Source organism: Marmota flaviventris, chromosome 4, assembly GCF_047511675.1.
Source record: "Marmota flaviventris isolate mMarFla1 chromosome 4, mMarFla1.hap1, whole genome shotgun sequence".
NCBI lineage: Eukaryota > Metazoa > Chordata > Mammalia > Rodentia > Sciuridae > Marmota > Marmota flaviventris.
The window spans coordinates 28,565,749-28,582,827 of NC_092501.1; the positions used below are offsets into that span (position 1 = coordinate 28,565,749).

General features: G+C 38.8%; 1 protein-coding gene across 3 annotated transcripts in view; it reads left to right on the plus strand.

Annotated features, from left to right (window-relative positions):
• Nucleotides 1-529: 529 nt before the first annotated feature.
• The window catches only part of Hpse2 (heparanase 2 (inactive)), a 664,554-nt gene continuing 648,004 nt past the window's right edge, over nt 530-17,079 (plus strand). For all 3 annotated transcript variants that reach the window (XM_027930190.2, XM_027930191.2, XM_027930192.2), the window contains exons 1-2: nt 530-819; nt 3,856-4,013. In XM_027930190.2, coding sequence (XP_027785991.1) covers nt 530-819; nt 3,856-4,013 — 448 coding nt within the window. The remainder of the gene's footprint in view (nt 820-3,855; nt 4,014-17,079) is intronic.

A 17,079-nucleotide genomic window follows, 5' to 3' on the forward strand; every position in this document is an offset into this window, starting at 1 on the left:
TGCGAACTCTTTGCGCGGTAGGAGCTTATGCTTAAACCGCTTTCTCCAAAGCCTCCCAGCAAGGGAAGTAAAAAGACGTCCCGACGCCCAGTGCCCAAGACTACTACTGTACTGCATCGGTCCCACCGTCCTCTTTCCTGACCCTGGAGGGTTAAATCAGGAGGGTACAACGCCACCCCTTCCTCCTACTTCCCGCCTCCCCCCACCCCTCACCTTTAAAAAGTTAAAAAATGTCTGCAGTCGAAATCTCTTAAAGGGGCGGTGCTGGTGAACGAGTACTCTTGGCACGAGTTGCTGAGAAGGCTGGCTAGGGGCGTGAGTTCGCTCCACCAGCACCAAAACACTGAAGGAAAAAAAAAAAAAAGAAAAAAGAAAAAAAGAGAGAGAGAGAGAGAAAGCGCGAAAGAGAATGGGGGGGGGGGGGAGGAAGGGAAAAGAGGGGGGAGGCAGACAGACACACACTTTAGATAAGGACAATTAGTCACCAGCGAGACCCAGTAGGGAGAGAGGTTTAAATCAGAGGGATTTAATGAGGGTGCTCTGTGCCTTCCCTGAAGACATGCCCTCCAGCAACTCCCGCCCCCCCTCGTGCCTAGCCCCGGTGGCTCTCTACTTGGCTCTGTTGCTCCATCTCTCTCTTTCCTCCCAAGCTGGAGACAGGAGACCCTTGCCTGTAGACAGAGCTCCAGGTTTGAAGGAAAAGACCCTGATTCTTCTTGATGTGAGCACCAAGAACCCAGTCAGGACAGTCAATGAAAACTTCCTCTCTCTCCAGCTGGATCCCTCCATCATTCATGATGGCTGGCTCGATTTCTTAAGGTAAGGCAGGGGCTTCGATGGATCATTTTTAATTTTAAGTAACCCCCACCCCCATTCTCTTTCTATCCTCCACTTCAAAGGGGGAAGAAGAAGAAGAAGGAAAAAAAAGAAGAAGAAGAAGAAGAAGGAGAAAATAAGTCAAGCGGATCTCTCTCAGAAGAGAAAAAAGGAGGTTTTCCTCCTCCTGGAATATTTGCTGTGAGGCTGTAACTAGTGATTGAGAAAAGCAGTGTTTTCTATTAAGATGCACATGTTTGCAATGCAGAAGGCATTTCAGAAACTTATCAGTTATGACTGAAAAAATGTTGTGCTTACATATATCCACAATTAGCCTCCCCTTCTCCTTCTGAAAAAGAAACAAGAGGTTCAGGGCAGTTACAAAAGCGAGGAAAAGATCTGGAGCAACAAAGACCTGAGAGGAATGGGTGTGTGTGTGTGTGTGTGTGTGTGTGTGTGTGTGAGAGAGAGAGAGAGAGAGAGAGAGAGAGAGAGAGAGTGTTTTTCCAAGCCGGAATTGCACGAAAGTGGAATTTTCCACGGAAAGATCTTCGTCAGTTGTCTCCCATTCCCAGAAAGAAAATGAATTTAAGGAGAGGCTTGAGCAATTGCAAGTTGGATCATAGCTTTAAAATTTTATTTTATATCCTTCACTGTCATCTCCAGACTTCAGGATTTTGCAAGGCGCTTTTTATAGACAGAACGCACACCCCACCCCCGATCCCCCTCCTTCAGTCTCCTGCAGTAACTTCATAGTTAAAAAAAAAAAAATCCTCTCGTGGGTCATAGCGTACATAAGAAGGGCGATAAGGGTCCTAGAAATGCTCGGGGGAAGTTTCGGAGGTTTGAACCCGGCACCGGCACCAGCACCAGTGGGTTAGCCGACAAGGGAGAGTGTGATCCCCTTGGAATCTAACTGGGCTCTCACTCTTCCCGGTTATTACTATTAAGCAGTTAAGCAACCGCAGTCGTTTCCCATCAGGGACAAAGTTGCAGTATTAAAAAAAAAAAGAAAAGAAAAGTAGAATAAATAAATCATCTAAAATATCAAATCCAAGTGTTGATTTTTAAAAAAATTCCCTCCAAATTGGAGCCTCAGCTGTGGGCTCCACCAGAGTCCTGAGAGTTCTCCATGCCATTCCTCTGCCTCAGGGCCGTGTCCGCTGCCGGTCTTTCGTGAGTATTTTTCACTGCTTCGGAAATTCGAGTTTTGTTTCTCCGGATGCGTCCGCCCCTCAGCTTTCGGGCGTCTTCCTCTGGCCTTGGCGGAGTCTGCGGACGCGGCAGGTAGCTGGAGCCGCCACGTGGAGCGCTCCTTTCACGTGGGGGGAGCTAAGCCAGATGACTGAGTGGATGTTGCCGCCGCAGCGGAGGCCGTTTCGGTCCTGCGGGTGCTTATGGTGGGAGGGCGGGAACAGCTCTGCCCCGCCAGGCTTCCTCTTCGAAAGCTCTTGTGCTGTAGAGCGTGTATCATCAGAATATGGGGTGCAGCAGGGTTTCCGAAATGCACGCCCCACTTGCATTGCGCTCCTCCAGGTGCGCAAACTCCTCCGGGTTTTCTTTTCTTCCTTCTTTTTTTCTTTAAAAAATATTAGCCCGTTCTCCCCAAGTACTTGCCCGTTGTAGAAAAACTACTGGAAGGCAGCTTTTCCGGGAAGAAACCCGGACGGGAGGGGCGCATTTGCATTGGTAGAACAGGCTTCTTAGAGGAAGGTGGTTGGAAATGCCGCGTTTCCTTGGGGCCGGACTGGCGCGTACTTCTGCTCTGCCCGCAGCGGGTTCACGCGACGCCCTAACTGCGCGCGCCCTGGAACTGGATCCTGGAGTCCACTGCCAAATCGTCCTTCTTGCCACCGAAACTCTCAGGCTAGTTACGTCTCTTCTCAAAAATTCTCTATAAGCCGACTCTCCGTTTAGTCTCTCCTGTGTCCACCTCCTTTATCATGCTCTTTAATTTCTGCATTTTGATTTGGAGTTTTCAGAACCGTAGCCAGCAAAGCTTTAAAAATAATTTACAGACCTGGAACTCTCGTTAACAGCATCTGCATGGTTCCTCACCTACTCTTTCTTAAAACAGCAGCGTTTAGTTTCTAAAAACCTGTTGGTGGAAATCCTGAACTTAAATAGATGTAAATGTTGTTGTTTTGGTGGTGCCCCACCGAATTTCACCCAACCGGCAGTTCCACTTTTCTGCAAACTTCTTTACTCAGCACTCCCAAACTGACCAAGTGGGAAGGAAAAAAAGAGCCCAAATTAAGGTGTTTGAAGAAAAATGTTACCTTTCTTGCAGGCTGAGCTATCTCAGGGACCAAAAAGACATTGCTTTTACGGTGTGCGCGCGCGCTCGTGTTCTGGAAAGGCAAGGATTTACTCAGAGAATCTCTCCGCCCCGGGATTTGGGAAACAATGAAGTTGTTATAATGTAAAAGGAAAATCAAAATTTTCACTTAAAAAAGTCGGAATCCTCTTGACCTCAGGTGCTAGGCCTTCTCCGAGAGAAAAAAGTCAAGGTTTCACCTTAAGAGATTCCCATGCTCCTGGGGCCGGGGAGGCGATGCAGGCTTGCTGTGTGAAAGTTTGGCAAAGGTCGGGGGCTGGCGTTTGGTGGGTTGCGCGTCTAGGTCTGGAGCGCTTTCCTGGCAGTGGCAGAAGCCAGGCAACTGAGCGTTGGCCCCATGTTCTCAGTACAAGCAAGTGTCCCTCTAGGCACATACACACACTGTAAGCAAATGTAATCTCTAACCCTTTGGAAATCAGTACCTTGGGCATCCAGGTGTCGGGTGGGAAGGGGCCGTAGTGGACAGCCGGGCACCGGAGGCATAGCATGGGGAAGTTGTGAGGCCGAGGGCAAAGTGGACTAGGGCGCCAGGCGCATGCAAAAGACGCCGCGGAGCAGCCCCTGGCCGTGTGACCCTGAGCTGGGGCGGGCACAGAAAACCCGCCAGGTCTCCCTCAGGGAGTGAGAAGAGGGCCTTGCTGGTGCCATGCCCGCTCTAGCCTTCTCCTGGGATCCTTTCCTCTCTTTCTCTACCCTTGCAGCTCCAAGCGTCTGGTGACCCTGGCCCGGGGACTTTCACCCGCCTTTCTGCGCTTCGGGGGCAAACGGACGGACTTCCTGCACTTCCAGAACCTGAGGAACCCGGCGAAAAGCCGCGGGGGCCCGGGCCCGGATTACTATCTCAAAAACTATGAGGATGGTGAGAAACTTGGTCCCCATTCTTGCAGGGTGGGAGAAATTTGGGAGTCGGAATTGAGCATCCGGGGTGTGTGTGTGTGTGTGTGTGTGTGTGGATGTAGGGGGCAGATTTGGAGGACGGCCTGTCCCCTGAAAAACTGGAAGTCGAAGGCCAGGGACACCCACAGTGTGAGACTCCTGACTGTGCAAAGGAGGATCTCCAGGTCGTCCTAGTACCAGCTGCCTGGCTTTTGCTGGGCGCAATCTCCAAGGCCAGAAGCTGATAACTAAAACTTAAGGCAGGCTCTGGATCTGGGGGGAGAAAGTGCAGCAGCCTTCTTAAGAAAATTCAGACAGGTTCACAGATTACTGAATTGTCAGAGTCATAATTCATTCCCTAAATTCTAGGCACACGTGCCTTTTTGTTTTTCTTATTTCTTGCCTTCCTGGAATGAGGATACAGAGATTTAGTCTTTTTAGAACCCACTCTAAAGTTTTCTGGAGCAATGCTTTGCCTTTTACACTCACCCCTTTTTGAGGAAGGTTTGAAAACCGCAGTACTGGATTATTCTCTGCCCTTCAAAGAGCCTAATCTTAGAGTCCTATTTTCTCCCTTAGCTGAAAAAAAAAAAAAAAAAAAAAAAAAAAAAAAAAAAAAAAAAAAACCACACCGCAAATGTCAGCCTTCTTTCCTGCCAGAGTCAGATGAGTTTGGTGTTAGAAGGGCTTTGAAAACTACAAATTCTATTCCACGTGAGAGGCCGGTCTTTTTAGGTTTGAGCAGTCTCATTTTTTACTAAGGGAAAGATGAAAATGGTACTTAAAAATTTTTGTTTAGAAGGTTTGGTGTTAATATCTATCAGCATTCTGTGTGACTAGTGGGACATTCTTTCAAAGAGGTGTGATGGGAATCCATGTGTCCAGCCACTGATGCTGTTAAAATTGGATAGAAGATGCATTAGTGTTGGTTCTTGGAGGGTTCTTTCCTGCTGTCCCTTCTCACAATTATGTAAACCACAGTTTTATTTTTTAAGGGTAGAGGATCAGGTTTTAAGTTTTGTAAAAATCTTGTCCTTACACACCAGCTACAAGGAAATATCATTGTGTTTCTAGGATTTTACTGAATGGGACTTCTGGAGAAATATTGGTATCTATTTAAAGAGTGGCTGAGAAACATTTTATAAAAGTTCAGAATAGAGACAGCAAGGCTGAGGCTTCTTGAGTTTGAAGCATGAGTAGTACTTAGTGTATTTTTTTTTTAAAATAACATTTGCCAAAGAGTGGAAGTGTTTAAGGCTACATCTTTTCAAAGGTAAAAGTCATTGCCATAAAAATGTGGATTGCAAGTAGATTTTGCTGTCACTCAGCATAAAATACTGAAAGGAAAAAAGATAACCCTAAACAGCAGCTCTAATGGTAATTTGACCCAGAGCCTTATAGCTCCCAGGGTCACTGTCAGCTCAATATCAGACGGACACAAGAAAGGCTATATTAATGATTTTCCTGATGGGACAGTTTTTCTTTGAATTCATTTAAACTACTTCCCCTTTAGTTTGTGGAAAATCTTGTAAGAGCCTCTGGGATTGCTGTGGGGAAAAACAACTTCATAAATTAGAAATTGGCCTTTTTCTCCCAACTTCATACCTAAGATTATATTACCAATTCATTGAGAACAATGAAATTTGCTTAAAATGAAGGATACAATTTATTTCCCTTTGTAGAAGTAGAAAGTGGGCATTATGAGGAGAAAAGAAATTGGCAGAAGGCTGTGCCACATAAAACTTCATGGAATTAAAGTAAGCAAACAAACCAGGAGTAGAAAACATCTAATAGGCCATCTTCTGTCTTCTTGCAACTTCAGGGTCCAATGCAGGATCATTTCTTATTAAATCTTTTTTAAAAATTTTTTTCATCTAACCTCATATTAAATATCTCTAAGAATGTAGTTTTTACCACTCCTTGAGGAGAGAGTTCTGTCCCATAAATTTTTGCCTGGAATTTCTCCCGAATTTTCTTTTAATAAATATTCTCCCAAATATTTACAGTGATTCATTTGCATGTTTTAGACATCTCTCTTCAAAATATTTTTTTGTCTTTGGTGTGAATGTTAGCTTCAAATAAAGATTTCCTGTTAGCTGATTTTTAAAAAATCTAGACTACCTGGATTTAATTCTTAAAACTTTCTTTAAAGTCAGTCCTTCCAGACACTAATCTGTTTTATTGCTCCTTGCTGAACTCCTTTTGATTTATGTCTCCCTGGTAATAAGATGCTCTGAACTATATCAGTATTTGAGGCCTTAGCAGAGTTAAAGAGAGTAGGAATGCCCTACTTCTGCCCTTTGATGCTCACATATCTTTAAATCACCCATGTTGTCTTTGTTGTTGCATTGCAGAAATCAAGGCAAAAATGTTTTTGGTATAATCTCAACAATTTTGCAAGCATTATATTTTCTTTTTGACTTTTTATCCACTGGTAATTCTCATCATGAGCATCTAAAAATAATTTGGTTGTCTTAGTAAGTGGCCCTGTAATAGGCACTTTGGGCATCAAGGCACTTTATTAAAAACGTGTGTACTTATACATAATACAGAATAACAATGTACATTTTGAGTAGTAAGATACACCTGCTGGTACATTATGAAATTCAGTGATAGAACAAAGAGAATATGGAATTTGGGCTTAGTAAGTTTGCACTACAGGCCTGGCTCTATCAGTTATGAATGTATGGCCCTCAGCTTGTTTGCTTCTCTGTAACATATGGATGATGATAATACCTGTTGTGCATTGCTTCTGTGAGGGTTCCAAGAGATAATGTGTGTAATGTGTTGACCGCAAAACACAAGGTGAAGGATTCATACTTTATTAAAGACAACTTCTGGAAATTTGTAACATATCATTAATGTTTTAAAGTGGGATTAAGAAGTGAAAAAGATTAGGTAAGACTGAAATTTATACAGAATGAAGCTGGTTGATTTAATGAATCATTTGAGAAAATTAAGACAATATAGGAAGACTTTAAGGCACGGAGGTAAGAATATCAAGTGGCCTTTTTTGTGGAGATGAGAGAAGAGATTACTTTTTAGTTTTATATATTGAAATTGAAAGGAAGTGATAGTTTTAGCTTGGGCAAAAACCATTTTTTTCTCTCATTAATTCATTCATATTGCTTTCCTAATGTGATTTTTTTGTTGTTTTCTCCTGAATTAATAATTCAATTAATGACATGTGGCTTCCATTTTCCAAATACTTTTTGAGCACATTAAAGCAATTGCATTTTCTCTAACTTTGTAAGGCCACTGTTTATATATCACTTTGGCAGTTTCTCTGGTTACACCTTTAATTCAATTACTTATTCCACTCTATGCTTAGGCACTTTGGATTTCATACAAACATGGTGATGATCATAAAGGAAGTAAAAATAGGGTAGTTCTTCATACCCTGGGAGTTGTGCCTTTGCCTGACTTTCTGTCTTTTCTGTGGTATGTTATGCTTTACTTTTTCCCAACAAAGAAATCTTGGGCTAATTTTTTGTTCTTAAGTTTATTTTGCTCCGTCTGACCCTGCTTATAATATAATCAGTATGTTTCATTTGTATGCTTGTCTCTTTATGGCCATAACCACATATCTAATTAAGATGTATAGCATTTATTATATGCATCAACAACCAGCTTAATATTTCTAAAATTTTGTATCGTGTCACTCTTTTGCTCAAAAACCTTTTGGATTGCTTATAAAAATTTTTCAAATTCTTTTATGTGGCATTCACACCTTTCACATTTCACTCTTGGCTTACTTTGTTTTGCTCTATGTTTTCATTACTTTTTAATATAGGTCTCCATCATTAGTCACTGTCCTTATAACACCTTCACTATCCCAACCCCCTACTTAGGATAGCCTATGTATTTCTGCCTTTAATGACATTCTCTTAACTCTTTTCAAATCTCAGCCTCAACCCACCAATTCTTAAAGGCCCATTGCAAATGTTTCTTATTTACATAAATTCTTTCATGAATAGGGTGCTCCAAGTAATCTTTTCCCCTCTGGACTGTTGAAGGTTTTACTCTGTGATATTCATTTGGACCTTTCTGTGTTGTTTTTATATTTAACTTCTCATATTTATATTTATTTTGCCTTTCTAAATAATGTAAATTCGTCATGGTAAGGGACCACAACTAATTATTGTATAAATGTCTGGCATTATATATGATACATGGTAGGTCTTCAATAAATAGTCTTGGGTACATGGTAGTTTAAGAATACAGTGGAAGGCCCTGGGAAAATGGAGGTAACCAATAAAGAAATGAAAGAAAATACATGAAGATCCCATTCATTTTTTGCCTTGAGGGTATATTCCCATGAAGTCCATTGTTGATGTTTATTTTAATAACATTCTTCTTTTTAAAAAAATATTTATTTTTTAGTTGTAGTTGGACTCAATATCTTTATTTATTTATTTTTATGTGGTGCTGAGGATCGAACCCAGGGTTAGTAATATGTTCGGCGAGCGCTCTACCGCTGAGCCACAACCCCAGCCCTGGCATTCTTCATTCTTTTAATCATATATTTTTATCTTTGATTGTCAAAGTTGTCTTGGTTTTGGGCTATACATTAAGTTAACTTTACCATTCTATTTAAAGCTTTGCATTGGAACCACAGGCTTTAAAATTTTTTTCTTTTATTTATTTATTTTATTAAAGCTTTATGGTTACACATAGTAGTTGGATTTGTCCTGATAGACTCATACATGCATGGAAATCGATTTAGTTCATGATCCTCCCTTTTCCCTCCCATCCTCCCTTCTCGCTCCCCTCCTTCCACCACTCTATAAGGCTTCCTTTCCTTCATGTATTAATTTGTATTTGATTGGTTCTTTTGTAATCTTATCCTTCCCTCTCCCTTTTCTTTATTTTACTCTAGCTTCTGCATATGAGAGAAAACTGCAGGTTTGTTTTTGATTGTATCTGTTTTTGTTTTTGCCTTTACTTTTGCTTTTCTCTGTTAGCCTTCTGTGCCAGATTTTCCAATTCTTGATGTAACAGTGCTTTCCCACAATTTTCTAGTTTTTTAAAATCTTCATTTGAAGACTTTGTCTTGAAAGAGCTTTTGAAATGCTAAATGATGAATGTGAGTATACTTTGCAAACCTTAAAGTTTAAAGTTTAACAACCATTATTATCGTTCTCTTTTCTTCAGGAAGTTTTCATGAAGGTGGAGTAATTAACTTTTTCTTTCTATTCCCATTTTATCAATCAAGACGCGTCACATAAGAATAGCACAACTGCTGTCTTACGTATTTGCTTTGAATTTATCCAACTTTCATTATCTTATTTTATTTCACATGTTTCTTGAGATTCAGTTACATTTAAACATATTTATATATCATCTATTCTTTATTTAGTTTTTATGCAGGACAGAGAATGGCAGAATATGAAATAAATAAAAGATATTGTCTCAAATCACCATTAGAACACATCAGTAATAATTATTTTAAACAAAATCTGCAAATCATTGTCGAAATTAGTATTTGAAATGTCAGAGAAGAACAGAATATTTGCATAATCTCAAAGCATATCTCCCGTGATATTTATTAATTAATTACTCTGATAGTTTTAGTACATGTTCATAAATTTTCTTCTTTGGTGAAGAAGAGTAACACAAAGAATGTATAGGATGGAAATAAGTGGAATACAATAGTTTATTACAGTATAACAAGAGATAAATCCTGTCAGATTTAGGTGGAAGTTAGGTTGGGCTTATGAAAGATGAATAGATTTGAAGAGGTAGAGACTGAAAGAGAGGACATTTAACTCAAGAGAAAGCCTGGGACAAAGCCTGATATGTGTTTGTGCAGCAAAATGACCCCCCCCTCCGCTGCATGTAACGTACATGTTAGAAATTATCTTTAGTTCATGTGCTAGAACCACTTTAAATTCTTTTCTGTGGAAGCCTATTTGCATATTTTTGTTCATTCAGAAATATTTGTAATTAAAGAAAAATATGGAAAGTAAACTACATGTTTAAATTTTCCCAAGCAAAATTCATATTGCTAGAATTATGTCTTAATTAGGTTTTAAGATGTTCTAATATATATTATATATATATAATATATATTATATATATATTTGAAATATTTTGTTAGTTGTTAATGGACCTTTATTTATTTCTATGTGGTGCTGAGAATTGAACCCCGTGCCTCATACATGCTAGGCAAGCACTCTACCACTGACCCATAACTCCAGCCCCTCTAATATATTTTTGTTAGCTTTAAAATATGTAATTAAAAAAGGAGAGTCTGGCATGGTAGCACAATCCTATAATCCCATTGATGTGGGAGGCTGAGGTAAAAGGATCACAAGTTGGGGGCCAGACTTGGCAATTTAGCAAGACCCTGTCTCAAAAAAAGAGTTGGGGGGCCTTGGGGTGAAGCTCTGTGGTAGAGCACCCCAGAGTTCAATTTGCAATACCCCCAAAAATGGGGTGGGTGGGAGAGGGAGAGGGAGAGGAAGAGGGAAAGTAAGTACATGTGTGAGTGAAAAAGTTGGTTGGGTAAATTCAAATCCAATTTTAGGAATCTAGATTTTAGGCATAGAAAAATAGAATTGATTCTACAGCAAAAAAAATTGTGTTATGACTTATTTTACTTCACTGAAGAAGGGAAAGGCACATTTTCAACATGAGCTTTCAATGTTGCTTGCCTTCCCTTATCTTCCCTTTCCCATTCTTGTCCTCTAGCTAAAGGGTGTTATAATAACTGTACTTGAAAAGATTTAAGTTATGAAGCAATATTAAAATATAGATAATTTAAAATTGAATTATTAATTAGATTCTTATAATGCAGGGTTTATAAAATAAAGGTTTTGGAATTTATTTGATACTTTTAATGTTATGCTTCCTTCTTTTGTACAGTTAAAACAGATTTGTACCAGGCACAGTGTGGCACATGCCTGTAATCCCAGTGGCTTGGGAGGCTGAAGTGGGAGGATTGGGAGTTCAAAGCCAGCCTCAGCCAAAGCAAGGTACTAAGCAACTCAGTGAGACCCTGTCTCTGAATAAAATACAAAATAGGGCTGGGGATGTGGCTCAGTGGTCCAGTGCCCCTGAGTTCAATACTGGGTATCCCATATCCAAAAAAAAAAAAAAAAAACCCAGCCAAAAAAACAAAGAACCCCGATTTGTGTTTTCTAATATTCATTCATTCACTCACTGAGTAAGCATCTATTTCTGAGCTTCTAGTTGATACTGAGTCAGGCATGATAAATGAGATCTGGGTATCATTGTCATATCATTTACTACCAACCTCTTATCACTTTATTGGTACCAGCCAAAATTAGTTTTAGAGACTTTTAGACCTAAGAAAATCTTCAGCTCCATTTGGCATTTCATGATTTTTCTGAGAGTAACTTTTAAAGAATTTGACATAATTCAATACTGTGTTTATGGGTGATAGTAATTACCTGAAGTTTTATTGTATGCTGGAAACAAGATGGATGCATTTTCTGAAATATCATTGAAATTTGGTACCTGGGTCCTGAATATGAGTTGCAGTTTATTGTGCTTCTGTGAATCTGAATGTGGTATCTAGCTTAATTATCATGTCATTTAGTTATGTCATTTACTCATAATTTAGTCATTGTGGTCATGTAGTGCTGGAAGAGGCAGGGACAAGGAAACATTAGGCTTTAGTTTTTTTGGGTGGCTTAATTTATTCCAATGAATCAAAAAAGCCAGCAAATAACCCTTCAAACACAAACTATGCTATTTTCATCAGTATCAAATATCATTATTTCTCCTGCTAAATTCATTTAAATTCTCTCTCTTCCCAAGCACTACTGATGGTATGGGGATCTTTTGATAAAAGCAGTTTCTTTCAAAATTTCCTGGGCCTATTTAGCCTGCTAGTCTCATGGTCTGGGCTCCTGGAGTCAGGTGGCTTTTCTGGGACCCTTTAATCAAAATAGATTAGATGTTAACAACCTTAGCTTCAGTCCTTCTTCATGCCTTAGTTAATCTCTCAGCTGTCTCAATGGATTGGAACTTTGTGCACTGTGTATACATGTATTTGGTGACAGGGAGAGGGAGAGAAAGGGCAAGAGAGACAAAGCAGGCAGGGGAAGTATGGGAATGAGAGAATCTGGCATTTTATTCTCCTGTCCTTGTGTGTGGATGGTGATTTAGACAAAATGAATACAAATTTCCAGACAAGTGGCTAGTGCGTTTAAGGTATAAATATCCTGTACAAGTTTGTTGAATTCCTTTCTTCTTTCACTTTCATCATCTAATTGAATTGGGTCAAATTCTATTCAGTTTTCTTCACTTTATTTATTTATTTTTTTTTTTTTAATTTTTTTTTATTGGTTGTTAAAAACATTATAAAGCTCTTGACATATCATATTTCATACATTAGATTCAAGTTGGTTATGAACTCCCAATTTTACCCCAAATACAGATTGCAGAATCACATCAGTTACACACCCACGTTTTTACATATTGCCATACTAGTGACTGTTGCATTCTGCTACCTTTCCTATCCTCTACCATCCCCCCTCCCTCCCCTCCCTTCTTCTCTCTCTACCCCATCCACTATAATTCGTATCTCTCCTTGTTTATTTTCCCATTCCCCTCACAACCTCTTATATGTAATTTTGTATAACAATGAGGGTCTCCCTCCATTACCATGCAATTTCCCTTTTCTCTCCCTTTCCATCCCACCTCATCTATCTGTTTAATGTTAATCTTTTCTTCCTGCTCTTCCTCCCTGCTCTGTTCTTAGTTGCTCTCATTATATCAAAGAAGACATTTGGTATTTGTTTTTTAGGGATTGGCTAGCTTCACTAAGCATAATCTGCTCTAGTGCCATCCATTTCCCTGCAAATTCTATGATTTTGTCATTTTTTAGTGCTGCGTAATACTCCATGGTGTATAAATGCCACATTTTTTTTATCCATTCATCTATTGAAGGGCATCTGGGTTGGTTCCACAGTCTAGCAATTGTGAATTGTGCTGCTACGAACATCGATGTAGCAGTATCCCTGTAGTACGCTCTTTTAAGGTCTTCGGGGAAAAGTCCAAGAAGGGCAATAGCTGGGTCAAATGGTGGTTCCATTCCCAGCTTTCCCAGGAATCTCCATACTGATTTCCAGATTGGCCGCACCAGTTTGCAGTCCCACCAGCAATGTACAAGAGTACCCTTTTCCCCGCATCCTCTCCAGCACTTGTTGTTGTTTGACTTCATAGTGGCTGCCAATCTTACTGGAGTGAGATGGTATCTTAGGGTGGTTTTGATTTGCATTTCTCTGACTGCTAGAGATGGTGAGCATTTTTTCATGTACTTGTTGATTGATTGTATGTCCTCCTCTGAGAAGTGTCTGTTCAGGTCTTTGGCCCATTTGTTGATTGGGTTATTTGTTTTCTTATTGTTTAATTTTTTGAGTTCTTTGTATACTCTGGATATTAGGGCTCTATCTGAAGTGTGAGGAGTAAAAATTTGTTCCCATGATGTAGGCTCCCTATTTACCTCTTTTATTGTTTCTCTTGCTGAGAGAAAACTTTTCAGTTTAAGTAAGTCCCATTTGTTGATTTTTGTTATCAACTTTTGTGCTATGGGTGTCCTATTAAGGAATTTGGAGCCCGACCCTACAATATGTAGATCGGAGCCAACTTTTTCTTCTATCAGACGCAGAGTCTCTGATTTGATATCTAGCTCCTTGATCCACTTTGAGTTAACTTTTGTGCATGGTGAGAGGAGGGCATTCAGTTTCATTTTGTTGCATATGGATTTCCAGTTTTCCCAGCACCATTTGTTGAAGATGCTATCCTCCCTCCATTGCATGCTTTTAGCTCCTTTATCAAATATAAGATAGTTGTAGCTTTGTGGATTAGTCTCTGTGTCCTCTATTCTGTACCATTGGTCCACCCTCCTGTTTTGGTACCAGTACCATGCTGTTTTTGTTACTATTGCTCTGTAATATAGTTTTAAGTCTGGTATCGCTATACCGCCTGATTCGCACTTCCTACTTAGAATTGCTTTTGCTATTCTGGGTCTTTTATTTTTCCATATGAATTTCATGATTGCTTTATCCATTTCTACAAGAAATGCCGTTGGGATTTTGATTGGCATTGCATTAAACCTATAGAGAACTTTTGGTAATATCGCCATTTTGATGATGTTAGTTCTGCCTATCCATGAACAGGGTATATTTTTCCATCTTCTAAGATCTTCTTCTACTTCTCTTTTTAGGGTTTTGTAGTTTTCATTATATAAATCTTTCACCTCTTTTGTTAGGTTGATTCCCAAGTATTTTATTTTTTTTGAGGATATTGTGAATGGAGTGTTTTTCCTCATTTCCGTTTCACAAGTTTTGTCGCTGATATACAGAAATGCCTTTGATTTATGCGTGTTTATTTTATATCCTGCCACTTTGCTGAATTCATTTATTAGTTCTAGTAGTTTTTTTGTAGACCCTTTTGGGTCTTCTAGGTATAGAATCATGTCATCTGCAAATAGTGATAATTTAAGTTCTTCCTTTCCTATTTTTATGCCTTTAATTTCTTTCGTCTGTCTAATTGCTCTGGCCAGTGTTTCGAGAACAATATTGAATAGAAGTGGTGATAGAGGGCATCCCTGTCTTGTTCCAGATTTTAGGGGGAATGCCTTCAATTTTTCTCCATTGAGAATGATGCTAGCCTGAGGCTTAGCATAGATAGCTTTTACAATGTCGAGGTAAGTTCCTGTTATCCCTATTTTTTCTAATGTTTTGAACATAAAGGGATGCTGTACTTTGTCGAATGCTTTTTCTGCGTCTATTGAGATGATCATATGGTTCTTATTTTTAAGTCTATTGATGTGGTGAATAACATTTATTGATTTCCTTATATTGAACCATCCTTGCATCCCAGGGATGAATCCTACTTGATCATGGTGCACAATTTTTTTGATGTGCCTTTGTATCCGATTCGCCAGAATTTTATTGAGAATTTTTGCATCTAGGTTCATCAGAGATATTGGTCTGTAGTTTTCTTTCTTTGAGGTGTCTTTGTCTGGTTTCGGAATCAGGGTGATGTTGGCCTCATAGAATGAATTTGGCAGAGCTCCTTCTTTTTCTATTTCCTGAAATAACTTGAAAAGTATTGGCATTAATTCTTCCTTAAAGGTTTTGTAAAACTCTGCTGTATACCCATCCGGTCCCGGGCTTTTCTTGGTTGGAAGTCTGTTGATTGCTTCTTCTATTTCATCTATTGTTATTGGTCTGTTTAAGTTGTGAGTATCCTCCTGACTCAGTCTGGGTAAATCGTATGACTTAAGGAATTTATCGATGTCTTCACTATCTTCTATTTTATTGGAATATAGGTTTTCAAAATAATTTCTAATTGTCTTCTGTATTTCTGTAGTGTCTGTTGTGATATTGCCTTTTCCATCCCGTATGTTAGTGATTTGAGTTCTCTCTCTTCTTCTCTTCGTTAGCATGGCTAAAGGTCTGTCGATCTTATTTATTTTTTCAAAGAACCAACTTTTAGTGTTTTCTTCACTTTAATACAGTGAAATATAATAGTTTTGCTCAATTCAATAGAAATTTTTTGATTATCCATGATATGCCAAGATTGTGCTAGATATTGGGGCTACCAACAGGAATAAAATGTGAACTGTATTCTTAAAGTGCACAACCTAATTTCCTAGTACTTTCCAGGATCATCTTTCCATCTCACTCAGACTACTCTTGGCTTAGTCTGTTCACTCTGCACTTTGTAAATGCTGTATCCCTCACCTTGAAACATACATCTTCCCTTCTCGAATTCAATTTTTTTTTTTTTTTTTTTTTTTGTCTTTCACAGGTCTAAGTACCCTTTGTGAAAATATGTTAATCTCTTCCTTTTCCTCTGTATTTCTCTGGAGTTCTTCTATAAATATGCAATTTTTGAGTCCAAGTGCTCCAGAATTTATGTTTGACTCACTTAAGCACATGAATTTTGTCTTTAGAAATTTATAATGCAAACACACTGGCATTGATAAACATGAAAATTCAGATAGACATAACCATCATCACACTACCTGGAACAGACCCAATAAGTCAAAAGAAGTATTTATGTTATTTACATAGTTAATCCATTTGTTTTGTTTTTTTGTGGGGCAAATAATGAAGAATGAAAGACAGGAGACTGCATATTTAGAAAAGATGAGGTGCATGTACCATCTGATAAGATAGTTTGAGAGACACAATATTCACATAACTTTTATTATAATGTATTGTTATAATGGTTCTATTTTATTATTAGTTATTGTTGTTAATATCACTACTCCTAATTTATAAATAAAACTTTTTTTGCCGGTGTATATGTGTAGGAAAAAAAATAGTATATGTAGAGTTCCATACTACCCATAGTTTCGTGCATCTGCTGGGGATCTTGTAATGTATCCCCTTCAGATAAGAGGGGATAATAATGTGTCTAGTTTGTGTTAAGGGAATTGGGGATTAAACTGGCACTTTATTTTCACTGCGTCTGGAAAGACAAAAGTGCCTTGAAAGATGAAAAATGAGGTTGGAAGGTTGTGAAAAGGCAAATTATCCAAATTTATGGCATTATTTCTGAAATAGTGTGAAAGAAGGGATATTTCTCAGCAGCTTAATAATAGTAATAGTATAATAATTATATTCAACTTTATTGAGTGCTTATTTGTGCTAGGTAGTCTTAATTTATATACATTAACACATCTACTCTTCTCTTCAGTCCTATAAGAAATATCTTGTTTATTTCATTTTACAGGTGGGGGAACTGAGGCACAGAGCAGTTAAGTAAATTGCCCAAGGCCACCTATCTAATGAGTTGTGGGGCAGGGACTCAATGGTGTTGGCCATTAAATAGCAGGCTTAAATGTTGCTTATGCTATGAGCTTTACAAGGAGACCTCAGTACTAATCTCGATTCAGCTGTATGTCATTGGGCTAGTTGTTAACTTTCCTAAATTCCTAAATGAAGAAAAATGATAACATTTTCTATACATAATGTCTAATTCTGATATTCTGTAAATTACAGATGTCAGAATCATAAGACACATAGGAAGTAATGGTGATTAGACCAACATAGGAGATATTC